General features: G+C 40.1%; 1 protein-coding gene across 1 annotated transcript in view; it reads right to left on the minus strand.

The window, feature by feature from the left end:
• Window positions 1-12,864, minus strand: part of jade2 (jade family PHD finger 2) — a 160,775-nt gene that overhangs the window by 58,810 nt on the left and 89,101 nt on the right. Inside the window, 1 exon segment of the mRNA XM_035667182.1 lies at window positions 11,413-11,577. Coding sequence (XP_035523075.1) covers window positions 11,413-11,577 — 165 coding nt within the window.

Raw genomic sequence — 12,864 nt, forward strand, 5'->3', positions numbered from 1 at the left:
CTGTTTAAGATAGCAAGATGTGGCTAAAAGCTCCTAAACCTATTAAGTGGACAGCTGAGCTTAAACTGTTGGAGTTGTAGCTGTGCCTACGTGCAAACAGTTAATTTGTTCATTTTTGAATATTGTGTATTAGAACAAAAGTTGGAAAGAAAGTAAGATTTGTAGCTTCTGAAGGAATCTTGCAGTGCAGACATACACAGTGTGACATGTTGTTGCTTGTATATATTTATATTATATATTGTATATATTTATATATAACAAGTTTTCTTTGCAGATTGCAGACTTTAGCAGGAACAACCTGGTTGAATCTCACATTTTGTTTTAGTTAATCTTTCCTTCATGATTTATTACGTCTTGCAGTCTTGCAAGTCAGTATGTCATGCAAATCTCTCAGTTGTGTATCTGGTCTATCTACCAAAATACATGTACTTTCATTGAAGTTGGCATAATTAAGTGTTTCTGATCTCCCATGCCCTGGAAGGCAGTTCAGTGACCTTGTGGCAAAGCATTATCAAAGGCTAGGGCCAAAGGAGCAACTCTCTGTAAGCTTTGAAGCCTTAAGGCTGTTTTACACAGTCAGGCTTAGCATGCAGCATTTTAAACAGCAATGGATCTCAACAGGCGGTTTTCTAGCAGAGTGAATGAAGCTTCAGGCTACCTGAAGGTGTAAAGCCTGTTCTTGCCTTCAGCTCATACAGAATGATGCAGACAGATTTCTGAGCAGAGCAAAGAAGGGGGGAGCAAAGGAGCATTTTCACATTTATAGTGGATTTTAGAAGATTTTACAAATGTTTAATCTTCGGAAACTCCATAGTTTGCTGCTTTTTTTGTTTTATGTTCTTTCTTTTGCTCCTACGAACTGCTTTGTAACAATTTCACATTGCAATTATTAAAAGAAGCTGCCTCTAAACATTATTATTTCAAAGTTCACTGTATCTAAATTGGGTTTTACACAGCAGCTGCAATATCTGGCTTTATATAATAAGCAAACATGTTTTGTTTAAAATCCAAATATGCTTTGCAAGTGTCGGTGTTGTAACGAATTTATAGTACCGCCAAAAAAACTGGACATGGCATTCCTTGAATTTTGTTGTTGTTTTGTTTGTTCGTAATTTTTTTTTACAATAAGACTTTTTTGTAGCAGTGATATGTTGCCCAGAGTCATATAGCAATATTTCAACATCGATACAGAGAACTACATTCTAAGTTTAAATTGCCCTTTGCTCCATGAAGATGTGAACTACATATTAAAAGATAAACACAGTAACAGGTCTCAACAGTATGGCTTGGTTGCAGGGCAAGCTTTCACCCGATGAGTTAGTAAGTAAGCAAAGCTACTGTTGTGCTTTTAAAAACACAAAGCAGTCCTAATATTTTGTTTTATTTTTTTAATATGGTTGATTTAAGAGGGGAAGTAAACCTCACAATATCAACTATGCTGATAAATCCCCATGGATTAGTACAGTTAGCTGCTCCCATCTGAATGAGCTCAGACACAGCAAGTGACGTGTTTTGTTTGATCATTTCTCAAAAACTATACATCCAAATCCCATCAATCAAAAGTTTTTTGATGTCTGGGAAGTCTCTCTGGAGAATCCATCAGCAAGCATGAACATGGGCCAAAAAATCCTTCAGCAGAGAGCTCGTAAACTACAGGCAGAACCAGACTGCTTCCCTCAGGAGTCTACGTTACTCTACCAGTCACTTTGGGAGCAAGCCAACCATGATTTCCAGGTCCTTCCTAAATCTACAAATGAGACCTGGTTGGCTGCTAAAACACTTAACTGTTGAATGCTGAGATGTAACAGTAATTGTTGCAGGTGGACAGAAAAAGGCCCTTGTCTTGAATCTCTCTTAGTACCTTCAAGCATCTTGGAAACAGACAGCAGTCTAAGAAGAAGAAGGGATTGTGTGTAGTGAGCCAGTATTAGGTTTGGAGCAGAGTTGTGTGTGCAGAGCCAGGTTGACGTTGATCCAACAGGGTGGGTCTGTCTGCTGCATGACTCGGCCCGTCTGGGCCGCAGCCCCCCCCCCACAGTTATATGTGTGTAAGTGTGTAGGTGTAAGTATCTGTGTATGCAAGCCATGCATGCCTCTGTCAGTATGCATGTGGGTGATGAATTATTCTGTATGTGTGTGCATGTAAGTGGTAGTGAAGCATGTAAATCAACATTACTGTGTGTATATGTATCTTTGTGTGTGTGTGTTTGTGTGTGCGTGTGAGAGAGAAAAAGAGGGATCTTATAACCAAGCAGGCACAACAGTCGGTGTGTCGCTTTTTCCGTGTCTCTGTCCTCTCCCTGACCCTACCTAATGTTGCATAACACTAGAGACAGTTTCATGCCAGATGAGTGGCTGGGTGGGTGTACGATGTACAGGGGTGAGGGGCTGGGGGAGGGTGCTCTAAGAGTGTTGGGATGGGACATCATGTCTAAAACAATCAGATGAATGTAATAACAAGAAAAAAAAATGAAAAGGGGAAGTCAAATGGCATATCTCTCACCACCTGCAACTCTCTCCCTCCTCTGTCTCTCCCTCCTCTGTCTCTCTCTCCTCTGTCTCTCTCTTTGTTGTCTGTTCTCGTTTCTTAAACTGAACTGCATGTGCAGGCTATGAAAAGAGAAATGACTTTTGGGAGAAGCTGCAGGTGGAAGGAAAAGTAGTACAGTACATACAAACATGCAAACAGACCCATTTGACACGCACAGCTGCATTTAACACTGTAATGTTTGAGGTCATTTTTGCCACACATTTGAGGCCTTCCACCAATTTCACAAATCAAATTCAGTTTACAAGCCACAAGGAGTGCGACTCAGCCAGTGAAATAGTTTTAAAATGCCTTCTGTGGTCTTTTGGGAAGATTTTGTCAACTCAGACAAAATATCTTGGACAAATTTATAATAGGAAACCTGTGTAACAAAGTGGGAGAGCAGAGTTTGAAGGGCTCTGACATTTACCAGGCAGGGAAAAGATGCTATTGGGTTGCATTATGGGAAGCGTAGGATCCAGAATTCAATCAGGACATCTCCACCTCTACTGCCTCAGTTTTTCCGTTTGTTTTAATCTCTATCTTGCGAATCCCACAACTTTATGAAAGCGCTGGTTAAGAATCTGTTAAGATTAAGGTGGAATGTACATGGAACTATAAGAGGTAAAAAAATGTGATGCTCGTAAATTGAGGAGAATCTGTGTGAGGTATTAAATCCAGAGACTGAACACATCCTCAAATGATGTTAAGGTATTTGTGTACAGATTATGACATCAAGAATTTATTGTTGAGCTTTTATGAAATGTCTATTAGTGATAGGCATTTTCTTTTTATTACTGATGCATGTCATCACTATACCAGCACAAACTCAGTTTGCTTTAGCATTTTGGTTAAAAGTCTATAGCCTGATGAACGTACTAAACGTTGCATACAAAAAAAACTGCATACATCAAATGATCTAAGTATATTCTACGACAAGATTTTATGCAGAAACACGATAACTCTGTTTGAAGTAGTTGTACAGAGAAAGACTGATTTCTACATCTACAAGGGATGCATTGCAGAGCATTAATGAAAATCACAAGTTACTAGTCAAAGACAGAAAAGACATGAATTAAGTAAAGAAAAAAAAACTCAGGAGAAGAGTACAAGGGCTTTTTGTGGTTCCTTTTGTTAGAAAATAATAATAAAATATATGAATTTGGAGACTTTGGAGGATTTCTTTGGTGGGTTATGTGGATTTTGGCGTTTATGAGTTGTGGATGTGAGTCAACACAGGCCGCAAAAATTGTAGGACCATCATAGATGCTGGCAGACTTGGATAATAAAGATACAAGCGAGCCTCGTCTACCAAATAACTGTTTTGTCTTTAGCTTCTTCAGATGTGGAAAATTCTCCCCTTAACCTTTCCCTGCCTAGATTTTCACTGTACTGTGAATGCAACCTCTGGTCACAAGCTTGTGTATACATATATTTTCCCCTCATTCTTTACTTTGCCTCAAAACTTCCTCTCTGCTCTTTTAAAACAGAATGAAGCACCAAGGGGGGTTTGTGGAAAGAAAACAAACTGTGAAACTGTTACCTGTAGCCAAGGAAAATTAGCTGATGGGCTTTTCTCTCGCCTCAGCACAGAGTGTACCGACAGAGTTTACCTGACAGATATCAGTCCTTAACCACCCTGCTGCTTCCAAACCTGCAGCTTAAGGCTTGAGGTGCTGCCACTGCTACCCTGTGTCCGTGCTGGCTCTCTACAGCATGACTGCCCCCCCTCCAAATCCCTACTTTCTCACTCTCAGGTCTTTTCCTTTCTTTAACTCTTTTTCCCACAAATACCCCTCCTTCTCATCACATACCATTTCTCCACTCTCTACTTGTGTGTGCTCAGTAGTGAAATAAGATATATAAAACATATGTTAGTTACTCATAATCAAAACTTTCTCTTGCTCTCCCTCTTCTTAAGTGGACTGTTTCATAAGTGTACTGTTCTATTCTGCTCTGAGGGCCTCGTGGGTGTGGGACTGCTGACCTGCTGGGCTGAGTGTGCTGCCAAGTCTTTACCGTGAGAGAGTGAAAAAGAGCAGAGGGCAGGGCACAGAATGGCACTGTGCCACCGGACACTTTGCCAGCCTTGGCCTGAGTACCGATGTACTGACGGGAGGGAAAAGACTAACTGCAATTGTTCGACTCAAGTAGTTATAGATGTGAAAACATACAAGAGGAAATGAGTAAGGAAAAGGGATTCTTTCACACCTGCTTTCCCTCTGTCAGCCCCAACTCTCCCCTGTCTCTTCTCCCAAGCCGAGCTCTGGCATTTCCCCCACAATTCATCCACTTCTCCTCCCTGGGCTTTAGCACTTCTCCTACAGTCTATAGCCCCCCTCTTAAACTGTAAAGTTCAGTCCTGCTTCTTTTCCCTCTATGCTTCTAGAGCCTTGAGCCTCCACCCTGCACTCCCCCTCTCTGGCAGTAACCTATTTTCACCCAGCAGACTTCTTAACCTCATGTCAACCACTTTCCAAAACCCAGCTAGTGACTGTAAACACAGCAGTTTTAAACCTCTGTTGAGGATCCAGTAAGGTTTGGTTCATTTGACAACCACATTTCAAATGTGATTACAAAAATATATTTATAGATAACTAATAGTTAGTTAACCACCAAGATATTTTCAATAGAAGTACTAATACCTTACATTGAGAAATATAAAAATGTGTACGGTGTGTAACATTCAGAAGGCTCTATTGGCAGAAATGAAATATAATATTCATAGGGATGTTTTCATTAGTGTCGACGCAGATGCCATGACACCAGTCATGTTGAACCACCATGTTTCTACATTAGTTCAGAGGGGACAAACCAAACACTGGCTCTAGATAGGGCTTAGAATCTGACAGTGAGGCGAGGGGATTGTAATCTGCAACTACACTGCTAGATGCCACCAAATCCTACACACTGGTCTTTTAATATTAACATGCCCGTTTTAAATTTTAAACATTTATTGTTCTGTCTTAGAGATTGAGGTTTATACATTACTTATTTAAAAGGCTGATTAATATTATTTTACCAGTAATAGGTAAGTTGTGAACTAACAACATCACGTGTGGTTGTTGTGGTTTGTAGTAGTAAAGGGCATTCCTGCGGTAGACCCTACCAGCTGGCGTACGGATTTCCACTGACAACCTTCTCAACACAAGCAGCCTCTGACTCAGTCCAAGCACCATCATTGGTATCTCACACTTACACTCACACACACACCTACACACACACACACACACACACTACCACCACCACCACCACTTAGCCACCATCTTTAGCCTGATTTAAAAACACCACACAAGCCAGAAAGAAAAGAAGCAACATTTAACAGCCAACTTACACTACCCAATCAGTGTGCCACACATTGCTTCGACATGTTGCATGCTGATTGGATGAGTGATGTGGGTGAAAGGGGAGGATGGGGTGGGGGGAGTCGGGGCGGCACTCAGGAGAGGAGTACAGAAATGGAGAAAGCTCACCAGTGCATTAGGGACAGCACGGTGCAATTCGTTCCATTGGCAGCACTTCAAAGAGGAAGAGGAGGGGGATAATCCACCCCAACATTAGGCCCTGGATTCTTCCACCACCAACATGCACACACACATACACACATTTATTCACAAAAGCAGCAGGCTTGAGGGTTTGGTCGTGGGGTCTGATTGGGTTGGGGTCTAGGGATGACGGGATGGAAGGATGGAGGGGATTTTTCAATTTGCCAGCAAATCAGAGATGATTGGAATACTCTCTCTCACACAGATATACACACTCGCCTTGACACACACACAAACACAATGCCATACACACAATACGCATCCGTCTCCACGGAAAAGACCTAATGCTTGAACTCAGAGAAAAAACAAAACAAGAAACAAGCAGAACATTTGCTCACAATGCTGAATAGAGCCAAAATATAGTAATATGGGTTAAATATATGGGTCAGCAATATATGATAAGGCCCTCTGTTACTTACATGTGGTAAATCTGTGTGAGAAACAGAAGCAGATATTAGGAGGAAAAAACTAGAAGATGAAAGAGGGGGAGTGCAGGGGGAAGGAAAGTGACGGAGACGGAAGAAGAGAAAGGGGGCTTGTATATCGACAGCCACGAGCATCAGTAGCGGTGAGTTGTCAACACTTGCCCGGCCAATACTGACCAATTGATGATCAATCCTCCTCATGGGAGACCTGCCAGAGGCAAACACAATCAATCCTCCTTTATTTGTCAGACCTTCGAGCGATGCTAAAGGGGGGGGCGCTGCTCGATTCAAACCAACAGCAACAACTTGTTTTCGTTTCCTCTGTTCAAACTGCCTCTAAGCATAGTAAAAATGTCTTCACCCATTGATGACGCAGTCCCCTGTGGAACCATCAGTAACAAATGTCACCCTGTTTTGATTTGCAATTGTAGCATCACTTACAACCTAATAAGTGCTACTACTAACGATACCATGTTTATATTGGCAGAGAGAACTTAACGCACCGCAGCTTCAGAAAACAGATGAAAATGGACAAAACAACCTCACCCACCCACACAACACATCTTACATACATTCATGTTTAGAAATACCTCACCACCAGCATTCGTGTCATACAAACACACAAATAAAGAAACGCTGCATTTAAACACGACAGGTGTTTCCAGAGGATGCATTATTATTGGAGATACTAGCTATACCCATATAGTCTGTTCCAATAACCACACAGTATTTGCCAGTAGTCAAGTGCCGTCTTGTGTGAAGCATTTCTGGTAACTGCCAACCCCATTAAAACCGCAAGTTTATCAAGGCTCACAGGGATAAACTTGATTAATGAGATTATATTATTATTCATGCTCAAGCTCAGATGCTTTGTTGTCTTTACTTAATTTCTACATAATGAACAAATAAGTAGGATCAACCATACAGTATTACAGTTATAATCAGATTGCAGTGAAAACACACATTCGGGGTCTGGGATATGTTATACAATGGATAAAACAATAAAAGTTAGTTCTCTAGAAGTATGTACGCCCTACTGAATAAAAGAGATGCGATATAATATTACATTGAATTGGATTGGTAATAATAAATGTTTATGTTGACATTGTAAGATATTAAATGCTTTTATTATCAGTCTCATCAAAAAGGAAATATTTTCGATAAGCATCTGTGGCGGTTTAACCATAATTCCCTAGTTTTGAAGCAAATAATATTCAAACTGAATTTAACATGCCATAAACTTTTTTGTTATTGTCAGCCCTAAAATAAGCTTATAGCTGCATACTGCCAACAACTGGCAGCTGTGGCGCAGTAGATGAATTGTGGAACCCACTTGCTTACTACCTGGAGGCACATGAACGTGGACTTAAATGCTTAAGACAATAATTGCCGGTATTGGGACAGGTAGCCACTTCAGCCTTTTACTAATTACAAGCATGTTTATCAGTGCTTGTTGTAACTCCTGTGTATTGTGTATACATATGACTAACTACTTGTGTTCCTACAGATTTTGTCTAAATATGAAATGACTGACAGCTGGACGAACATGCAATTGAGCAATCAGATGCAAAGACAGCTGTTTTGTAGTGCTTTACATTTCATTATATTAAGACTGAATGGTTGTTTAACCTGTTTCTACTGACTGTAGTTCAGACAATAGTTTTTCCTTTTATTGAAGGGATGAACAGAGTTAACCTTCAAGACTTGAAGTGGCATGGCCCACTTCTACAACACACACATCAATAATGGGTCAACAGATGCACTGAGTGGTCAGGAGGTTAGCAATGCCTGCACCAATCAATAAACCCTGACCACTGGAGACCACTGTGGTATGTCTACAGTTACACAAGTCTATAGGAAACAAACACCTCTGTAGAGTAGTATTTCAATCACAGGAAATAAAATATATTGAAAGTAATCTGCTTAGCTACAGACTCACAACCTAATGTGCGCCATTATTTTGTCCACCCCCAGTCAAAGTGGCGTGCTCAATGAGAAAAAAGCACATAGCTTGTGAACCATTTGTGAACTGTTAAAACACACTTGTTAAGGGGTGACTATCTGCTTTGTGGTAAATTATTTTTCACTCCATTTTAAAGTTAAGAGGTGAGAAATTGTTATATAAAGCCAAATTAACCCTGTGGGATGCTGGGCGAAGCCTGCTGATCCGTTGGTCTAATCAGAACTCCTTAAGTCCACTCAACTGGTATTACCAGCTGAGGCTAAATGGGAAAACCAATGAGCAATTAAAATATGTCATCCAATTATTTCCTGTGTTTGTATATTATTCTTTTAGTTTCTTACAGAATAGTGGGTCATTTGGTTGATATGCAGCCACCTAATTGCCAAAAGGTTTTCCTACTGTGAGTCAAATTAAATCCACCAAGCTGAACCAAACCATAGCAAACCGACTGCACAGGATCAAATCACATGCCAAAGAAATGAAGGAAAAAGGTATTTAGGACACCAGATTATTTGGTTTATCTTACAGTCTGCTGAAAGAAAATACATTTAAACTGGTTGTTAAAAGGGTTTGTGGGGGAAACTTTTTTTAGCATGGAGATTCTTTTTGGTAGATTTAGTATCAGAAAGTAGTCAAATACCATATGATGTTTTTTAGATTGTGGTAATGATATAAAACATTTGTCCAAACATAAGAAATAACATAGCAGTCTAGCCGCCCACCCTTGGCAAACCAGAGTTAACTGTATCCCCCTAAACTCAGATTGCAGTAGATGTTTGGCTGTGGGCTGCCCGCTGTCATTCAGATTCTGTAGGGTAGATTGCAGGGTCAAAAAGAGGTTTTGAGAGCACCGCTGTAGTGAATGCCAATCAACTATCAGAGCACTGCGAACATGAGCCTGGAGTGAGGTTGTAGGCATGCATGCAACCAATCCCAGAAACCGAGCAAGGAAATTTACATAGTGGTTAGCATTCAGCTGCCAAGTGTGAGCGATGATACTGAAGGCAGTGGGGAAATACTTCACCATTCTGACTGACCTCAAAACTGTGCTACTACAGCTCAGGTTTAGACTGAGGTACTGGGTGGGCAATAAGCGTTTATTAAATACCTGATATAGGTGATTACAATGATAATGCTGCAAATCACAGCTCCATACAACAGACTGCAAGCAGCATGAAAGCTTTTCCTTTTTTATTTAATTGTTCATCAGTGAAAATTAATTTCAGTGACTAGAGTTTCCCCTGTGAGTAGGTAAGGTAGGTAACCCTCCAGTAATAAACCGAAAAGTGTAACCGAATGTAATCAGTCCAAATTACAATAGCTAGTAGAAAGACTGAAAAACAACAAGCAGCACTGAACAATCATATCAGCCCAGCAATATCCAGAACATCTTGGAGCGAGTCTCTATGCCCTCCCTGAACTTTTGTATCCAAAATCATACAAGCTGCTGTCCTTCTAGCCTGCCAATGCCTGTCTGCTATTTCCATAGTTTTGGAGATTAACCAAGCCTGAAAGGCCTTTTCCTTCAGCTTGACAACTTCCCTCACCTCTGTTGTCCATCAGCTGGATCTTGGGTGGCCACCACAACAAACACAGGTGACCACAACTCTGGCCACAAGTCAGAGCAGGGGATAAAGCTTTGAATATAATGAACTTGGACTTCTTGTCTCCAACCTTCTTGCAGATGCAGAAGAAAATCTTCTGGAGGTGAGAGTTGTAGACCTTGCACACTCAGCCAGATTTGATTTGGTTTTAACAGGTCTTTCTGGCAGCAACCTTATCTGCCTGTTGGTGACCAGTTGGGAGGTCTGCTGCTCTTTTCATCTGAATCTCTGAGATATACATCCAAAGATCTGAGGATACAACTACACAATCAACCATTGCTCTTTGGCTCAAGGTGTTCTGGTACCTTGCCCATACACAAAATCACACCATGCTAGCAGGGACTAGATACTCCTGAGAAATACACCACATGATTGCTATGATGGCCAGTCCAGGACTAGAACAGACGCTCATTGGTAAAGCACCACTGGGGTTTAGATCAGGCAGGGCTGTTCCTCCCAAGGACCTCAGTGTCGATGTCCCTCAACAGAACTATAGAGTCCCTTGGCAGCACCCTCTCTATGACTGTCCAACAGACTCCAAATCAAAGCCTTCCTTTCCATTACATGCAGTTGCTCAAACATTACCATATTTTTTTCTCTGGGGAACTCCAACACAATGTAGCTCACAAGGGGCTCATGAGTATGTCCAAATGTACACCGAGTCAGAAAAAAGAGAAAATTCATTCCCAACTGTATCTAGCTGGTATCACTTCACCTCCCATATGACTCTACTAGAGAGGTAACTTTCCACATCCTGAGAGACATACATATTCTGTGCTCAGGGTCACCTGAGACTGAATTAGAAGTCTGTACCAGAAGCACAAGAACCAAAACACTCCTGATGATATCATCAAGGAAACTTGAGGTCTGAGAAAACTCCTTCAGGTCTGCCTACATATAGTGAATAAACTGTCACAGTGAACACAGATCACAGGAAAAACCAAATGAATTCTGGGTGGTGGGTGGATTTTCACTCAAATTTTATATACTGGGCTATCATTCAATCACTCATTATATCACTCAGCCATTTTATTATGCCTTCATCCTTCAGGCTATTCATTTATTTAACATTAATATTCATGAAAACCAAAATCAACTTTATATGATTCTGTCAAGCATCTTTTTAATTAACATCCTGAAAAATGTAAATTACCTCATAAACATTAGCAACACAGGCTGGATCAAGCACTGAGCATACATATAACTGCATGTGCAAACACACAGACGTGCAGAAATACACACTGATATACACACAATATGAAAAATGACCTCCAGTCTGAAAAATGAACTGAACAAAGCAGCAACTTAATACCAAAACTACACACACACACACACATCTGCTACTCACCCTCTCTAGGTCTTGTCGGAGGTGTGTGAAGAGTTTGAGGCGTCTGTAAAGGACATCCTGCTCCTGCTGGGCCAGGTTGTCCACCTCATCCCTCTTTAATGTCACCAGAGGTCGATTAAAGTTGGCCTTCCTCTTCAACTTCCAGAACTGATACAAGAAGTCCACCTTGAAGAGGAGACAAAATATTCCCATATTTTAAAATTATTATGTTCTTACGAGTGGATTGAGACATCAATGGCCTCAAATGAAACTGAGAAGAAACTTAACTAAACAACATTATTCCACTGAGGATCTGTTATAGATTCATCATTTTGTCTTCTTTATTCTCTTAACTGTTGACCAATAGCATCCATGGCAAATTTATATGGTACATCTACAAGGCTTGTTTTGTCTCATTTCAAAGTTACTTTTCGAGGAAGGAATTTATGCCATATGAATATGGCTAGAACCATAATCCAAAAGATTGAAATCACTTTAATTTACATCAAGAAGAACATAGTTCTATTACACTTATTAGTATTTTAAACTGCTGTGAATGTAATTACTAATAGTAATTATTCCATTAAAGCATGCTACTAAGTTTTTATCCCTATGCATAAAAAGCAGTTTGCTTACAGTACACTTTCTTTATAGTGAAAAAAAGCTCTTGCCTGCAGCCACAACCCTCTTTGGAAAGCAGAGACCAGTAAATCACGGTGCATTCTAAACAAATGCCTGTGATTTATCAGACAGTTTACCTGTGAATAGGGAGCACTTTACTTGACGCACTGGAGCTGGCATTCTAAATGCAACTCATCAATACCACATCTGATTACATTTAATTAATTGTGGAAGCCAAACTCTTCATCTTGACTAATATATGATTAACTGTGTATGCAAAATACTAGGTAAAGATCAGAATAATGTGTGTATGCAGGCAAAATAGAGAATAAATTTAACATATTTAAAATGGACAAAAAAGTTCTTGGTAGACCGAAATAGAACTTTCCATTTAATTCACAGTTCGTTGAAGAACATAGAACAATGTGTCCTGAGATACCCTGCTGTACGTCGCTGTCACAGTATTTGCATACTTCTTGCCTGTTAGCAAGTGTTGCTATTCTGACCTGTCTCATCAGGAAGCTGTTTTCAGTGTGTCAGCCCTGTCTGCAGGTTTCATACTTTATTTATGCCTGACTCACTGTCTGGAGGAGTAAGTTACTTTTAGTTACAGATTGAGATGTAGCTATTACAGCGAAGGACAAGTATATGGTATAGTTTCTTATTATTTCATATGACAAAAAAAACCCGACCGGTGTTTTTATGTTTTTTGTTTTTTTATGCATCTGTTCGTCATCGTCGTGTATTGTTGATTGTTGTTTATTTTATGTCTTGTTGATTGTTTATTTTATGTCTTGTTGATTGTTTATTTTATGTCTTTTCTATTATATAGAAAATAATTTTTTTTATTGC

This window comes from Morone saxatilis, unplaced genomic scaffold (assembly GCF_004916995.1).
Source record: "Morone saxatilis isolate NCDOM2014 unplaced genomic scaffold, NCSU_SB_2.0 Contig20, whole genome shotgun sequence".
Lineage (NCBI taxonomy): Eukaryota > Metazoa > Chordata > Actinopteri > Moronidae > Morone > Morone saxatilis.